Below are 6,302 nucleotides of genomic sequence, written 5' to 3'. Positions count from 1 at the left end.
TCTCCGTCGCATGTTGGGGACATGGATCTCGGGGGGCAGCCGGCGTGTGAGCCCGAAGCCCTCTGGGATAATATCGTTATCTGAGCCATTAGCTCTTAATTCATCATCACTTGGCTCATGGCTTCATGGGAATCCATTGAGTCTTGTTTGTCGTGTATTGACGTGAAAAGGGGAGGGGCGGGGCGTTTGTTGATGATGTGCTGGGCTCCTTCAGATCTCTGTGGACGACACAAAGCCTCGGTTGACCTTTGGGACTCTGTCTCATCTCTCAGGCCTGCAGACACACACACACACACAAACACACACCAACACGCGTGTCCGTGCAAAGTGTCACACATGTCAGGTTTATTAGAATCAATGTAGCATCCAACGAGGGGAAAACAAAGCTATTTCAAACAAGCAGGGAGAGTTCAAACCACGCTTAAGTTTGAAGGTCAGCTCTTTTTTCTGTGTTTTTAGTGTCTAAGAAGTGCGTTGAGTGAGCGGTTCCAGATGCCAGGATGCTCCACGGGACGATTTTAAAGGTCTTTTTCGACGGCAGCTGTGAAACTTTTAACTCACATGTAATACGTGTGTAATCCGGATCTATAAGAGAAGTGTATTTGACTTAATTTATGATTAGATGAGAGATTTATTTCAAATTTGTGGCAAATAATGAGGAAACAAAACTAACACAATGAACAGTAATTGTTGTTTGAACAGAAGTTTAAGTAACCACCTAAAAAGTCCCACCGCTTTTAAAAACCTAAATAACTTAATGTTGATCATATATACACAAGAATAATCTTTTTAATCTAGAAACCAAAACAAAGAAACAAACAAGTACAAGTCCAAATAGAAAAAACAAGTTGTTACCTTTTTTTAAATTTGTTTTTTACCCTTTTATGGATGAATAGGTGTTGCTACTGTTACTCTGCTACATTTAAAAGGGAAATGTTGAAAGTATTTGTATAGCAATTTGTGGCTAAGTATCTCTAATAAGGATACAAATATAAATATATTTAGGGCAATTGTGCAAAGTCTTTTTCACTTTTCATACAAAAGGTTAAATGTACTGAAAAGACTTCTCCTTTTGAGTACATTTATGTGCAGGGCCTTATTGTCACATAGCATTTTTACACATTAGTACTAAAGTAAAGTACATGAATACATGCTCCATCACTGAGCTGAATTAGGAGCTCGCCCTAATCCTCTGGTGTCCATTTTCAACACAACGATTCATATCTTTTTCCAAATATCCAGTTTTCTGTAGCAACCAGACAGAAATGTGATACCTCTATCAGTAATGTGCTTTTAATGGGCTCCTGCCCACTCACAGCAGCGTTGCTTCACGACAAGCTGCAGCTCCATGGGTACCTTCACGTCTGCTCGCTAATGACTGCATTTTACCTAAATTGTAGATTTAACATCAACAATCACTATTTGTCCTCGGAAAAGAAGTGTTTGTTTTTAAGTGGGTCTAAAATTAGATTTTTCTTCTCTGCATCTATGCTTATGAACCACCATTTGGTGCTATTAGAATTGGTATCGCTGTAAAAGTTCAATATCCAGCTGTTTTTCTTTTGTCTGCTCCATCAGACCTCACAAAGAAGCATCTCTCTGACTCTCTTCTAACTTTACAGGGATTTCAGAGTTACTGATGACACCATATCATTGTCATTTGGCTGTGAAGGCAATGTTTTAAAAGTCAAAGTTGATGAAAGGCGAGTAATATGAGGGAAGGGAGGGGGATAAGCCAGGAGGCTTGAATGCTCTGATTTATCCAGACTTTTCTTGAATATCCTGCTCGGAAAAGGATTCACTGCAACAGAGTTGGCAGAGCAGCTCTTTCTGCTCTCTGCCAAACAAATGCTGTTGCCACTCAAACATTTTTTTTTTGTTTCACTTTGGTTATTCTTGTGGGGAAAGAATAATGCACTTTATGTGGGGAGTTTTTTCACCAAAAAAAAAGAAGCATTTTTATGATTTTACTTTGAAAACCTTCTGCATTTTCTCTAAATCCACTTTAAATACACACTGACACTTAAATAAAAGACTTATTTTAAAGTACTGTTAACATAAATCTACATATATTTTTATTTCCAATACTTTTACTCATTTTATCATCGCACCCATCACCAAATTCCTTTGATGTGCAAACTTGGCGATAAACACTTTATGATTCTGAATTAATATGTATTCCTAATAAAGTCATAGTGACAGAGAACATCTTCCCAATCATTTCCCTCGGGATAAATAAAGTTATATCGTATCTTATTGCATCTTAAAACTCTAATTTCACCTAGATTACAATAACAGTAATTAAAACGTGAAGAACTTTAAAGGGAGCGTCAGAAGCTTTATTTACAGGAATGCAAGTGACAAATTGCCTCTCGCTCTGGCAGCTTGTGTTGCACCAAACAAGCAGCAGATGAAGTCAACGCGCGAGGCACTTTGGAAGAAATAAGGTTTTCAGACGTGAGCGAGATGGACATAAAAGATCACCTCCTGCCCTTCACTTAACTCTGTCTCTGACCCTTGAGAACAACAAGAAAGCAAACTCAAAAGAGTTCCCAAGGGACCGGATCCTTCTGGCCGGCGCGCTGCGCATGCGCCAATCGTCCCGTCCCCTCCCCCCTCCCCCTCCCTTCCGTCGCACCATGTGCTGCGGCAATCTAACTCCGGCCTCGGTCCGCTCTCGGGCTTGATAGCAGGTTTTCTCATTGGCGACGTCGTTCTCAGCCGCCTTTGATCTTCTTCGGCGGCTCCGAGCGGCCGGGAGAGCCGATGTCTTCCTCAGCTGTGCCTAATCCAAACTCCGACGGCCATTCGGGGGCAGCAGGTATCGCGCTGTTTTCTTAGGTGCGCGCAGTTCCCAGAGAAAAGGGGGCTTCGCCAAACGCTTTGACACATTGTGAGAAATATCCGCATTGTATCCTTGTAAGCTGTCAACAACACAATTACCTAAACAAGTCTAAACAAGTCTGCTGCTTCGGGGTCGAGCTGCTAAAATAAAGCCCCGCCCCCTTCCTAATTCTGGAAATAGAGACAATTAAACTTCACTCCGGAGCCGTTTACAACGTCGCCATCTTTATTCGCCAGAAACAGATGTCAGCAGCTTGACACAACACTGAACCTCTACTAATGTGACATTTCTTCTTCTTCTTTTTTTTTAAAATCCACTGTGTAAATGTCAAATCTTCAATTATTATAATACACATGTAATATCCATCATTTTAACTTCTATTAACCCCCCTCCCAAAAAAAAAAAAAATTAAATAAAACAGTTGCATTCCTGGTCGCTTAGAGCAGCCCTGCACCGTGATGGCCATCTGTTGTGTGCTGAAATTGAAGCGCTTGACTTGTGTCAATAACTTTTAATGGTTAAAATTTGGTCCTCGGGAGCAAAATGGCGCAGGGAGTTGAGCGGCGGGTGTCAATTGTGTAATTGCCTGCTTTTAATGAGGAAAAACAGGGGAGGATCGGCCCCATTCGCAGCACCTTCGGTGATGAGCTCGGGTGGTGTTTTTAAAGGGGGGGCTTCCCACTGCAACGTGAATTCACAGGGCTTGAAATGCTACACCTTGCCTTGCAGCTGGGCTGCATCTGCAACGCTGTTGTCTGCGCCGTAAAAATTGGCCCGCATGCTCCTACAAGTGGTCGCCCTCCTGCACAGTTTGACTAAAACGAAACAGAGACTTTTTGCTTAAATGAAACAGAGACTTTTTGCTTAAATGAAACGTCTTCGGAGGCGACTTTCGAGCGGAAACCGTAAGCGCTAGCTCGCGCGGCGCGGTGATTAAAGCAATGCAAATGTTCGCCCCCGAGCATTCCCGAGCATTGCATTCACCCCGCTGCCCGTGCGGGAGAAGAGAGTAGGTGATGAGTAGGAAAACACCAGTAAGTGCAGATGTGGGAAACTCTGCAGGGTACTGGTGGGGGTGATTGGGGATGGGGCAGGGAGGGAGCTGAGCTAACCCCAGCCTGCCTTCTGGCTGGGCCAATGGGCCATGGTAATTAGATCTGGCCAATGTGGGCCCTGGGCTCTGGCCTGGGGGCATATAAGGGGGGCCTGGGGGCAACAGACCCCTCATATCACTCAGAGGTCTCCTCTCTCTCACCCCTACTCCTTCTTCCCTCCTCGCGCCCATCTCTCCATCCATTCAGACCTCTATTCCTCCGGGGCAAACATGGACATCTTCTCCCCATCGCAGGTCTACTACGACGCCTGCGCCTCCTCTCCGGACAGCCTGGAGTTCGGCGCCGGCGCGGAGCTGGACGGCGGCTCCGAGGAGGACGAGCACGTGAGGCTCCCGGGCGCCCCCCACCAGCCGGGCCACTGCCTCCAGTGGGCCTGCAAGGCCTGCAAGCGCAAGTCCAACTTTGTGGACCGCCGACGGGCCGCCACCATGCGCGAGCGCCGGCGGCTGAAGAAGGTCAACCACGCGTTCGAGGCGCTCCGGCGCTGCACCTCGGCCAACCCCAGCCAGCGGCTGCCCAAGGTGGAGATCCTGCGCAACGCCATCCACTACATCGAGAGCCTCCAGGATCTGCTCCGCGAGCAGGTGGAAAACTACTACGGCCTTCCCGGAGGGAGCGGCTCGGAGCCCGGGAGCCCGCTGTCCAGCTGCTCCGACGGCATGGTAAGACCCTCCGATCCACATGTTCAGCCTCCTCGCGCAAACATCTGGCCGTGTGCAGATTGCAGCGGCTCTAAAAAAATCGAGGTAGGGAAATAACTACATGCGGGACAACTTCATCTTGCAGGAACTTTACCTGGAAGGGCCTTTATTGTGCAGTGAAGTATCTTCAGAGCCTCCATGAGCCCTGGTGTCATTTCTCATTACCATGTAGAGTATTTCATTTCCAAATAGAGCCTGGATTTCCAATCGAGAAACCTATTAATCAAAGAGGCTTGTTTTGCCCCGATGACCTCAATTACGATGCCTCTCCATGCATGTCATACTCTGCTCTAGGATCTATTACGCAGTCCTACGAGTACCTGTGTGTGTGTGATCATTGTTATTAAGGAGGAATTAGTTGTTCTCCACAACAGTGTGAAGGTGACAGCGTATGCAGCGAATACAAAAGAACTTATCTCGCAGGATGGAGTAATGGCTTTCCCACCACCGGACACTTTATAGCCCTAATAAACCGAGCTAAATCCACCTTACTGAAGTCTGGCGAGGGAAAAAAAAAACCGGGCGCTTTTCTGCATTCCATCCTGACTGCATGTTCGGCACCGCTGCCAGGATTTTCTGCAGATTTACAGGGAGAAAGTGTCATCTTGCACAAACTGGTGTTGCTTCCACTGATACAATCGATTCGGCACGCTCGGAGCCCTCGGCCCGGGGAAAGGGAGCGCACACACTGCCACTTTGACTTTAAGGTGGAAGTGAAATAAAAGAAGCCCATAACGTAGGAATTCAGGATTTATTAGCCTGTCCGAGAATATCGTGAAGGGCATCACTTGTTTTTGCACTTTTCCCTGCTTCTTCCTATCCCATATATATATATTTATATTTATATTCATGCAACCATAACACATTTGCAAGAATTCAAGGGTAAATTTAATTTCTAATGTCCTTGCAGGTCGACGGCAACAGTCCACTGTGGCAACATCTGAATGCAAACTACAGCGGCGGTTATTCGTATGCGAGGAACGGTGAGACCTTTTGACAGCAGCCTGATGTGAATATGACGTGCAAGCCTCCCAGCGAAATGCTTAAAAAAAACGAATAAATTCATGTTTTTGTTTTGCCTCTGAGAGTCCTATCTTATATGATGAAAAGCTGTTTTTTTCTGGTTGTTTGGTGGGTGCTTTTGAATAAACATGTGTCCTCTGTCTTCCTGTCAGAGTGCTCAGGCGATAAGGCGGTCGGAGCCTCCAGTCTGGAGTGCCTCTCCAGCATCGTGGACCGGCTGTCCTCGGCGGAGACGGGCTGCGGCCCGCCGGCCTCGAAAGACGCGGCCACCTTCACCCCCGGCAGCTCCGACTCGCAGCCCTGCACGCCGGAGAGCCCCGCATCCCGGCCCGTCTACCACGTCCTGTGAAGGAGACTTTTGACGCGGATGTATTGCGCAACGCCAGCTGCATTTGCAACCAGAGCGATGACAACAACGACCGCGTGAGACTCGGGGCCGTACCTTAAGGGACCAAGCAGCTTTTTTTATTGTACATGAGATTGTAAATAATGTAAATGGCCCATTTATTCTATACATGCTACTATACCCAATGAGACATATTTAATTATGACAGGTAATGTTGCATTATTCCAACATGGCGTGGTATTTAAAGCAGTTTTCTTTCTTTCTTTCCTGTT

General features: G+C 46.4%; 1 protein-coding gene across 1 annotated transcript; it reads left to right on the top strand.

The window, feature by feature from the left end:
- The first annotated feature begins 4,114 nt into the window (after positions 1–4,114).
- myf5 (myogenic factor 5) lies at positions 4,115–6,302 on the top strand. Its single transcript, XM_068586472.1, has 3 exons — positions 4,115–4,622; positions 5,572–5,644; positions 5,837–6,302. The coding sequence occupies exons 1-3, from the start codon at positions 4,170–4,172 to the stop codon at positions 6,031–6,033; spliced, it is 723 nt and encodes a 240-aa protein (XP_068442573.1). The 5' UTR covers positions 4,115–4,169; the 3' UTR covers positions 6,034–6,302.

This window comes from Clinocottus analis, unplaced genomic scaffold, assembly GCF_023055335.1.
Source record: "Clinocottus analis isolate CAN_PGR_092001 unplaced genomic scaffold, fCliAna1.0.p SCAF_20, whole genome shotgun sequence".
Taxonomy (NCBI): domain Eukaryota; kingdom Metazoa; phylum Chordata; class Actinopteri; order Perciformes; family Cottidae; genus Clinocottus; species Clinocottus analis.
The sequence above is the reverse complement of the archived record's forward strand: the minus strand, read 5'-3'. Positions and strand labels throughout refer to the sequence as shown.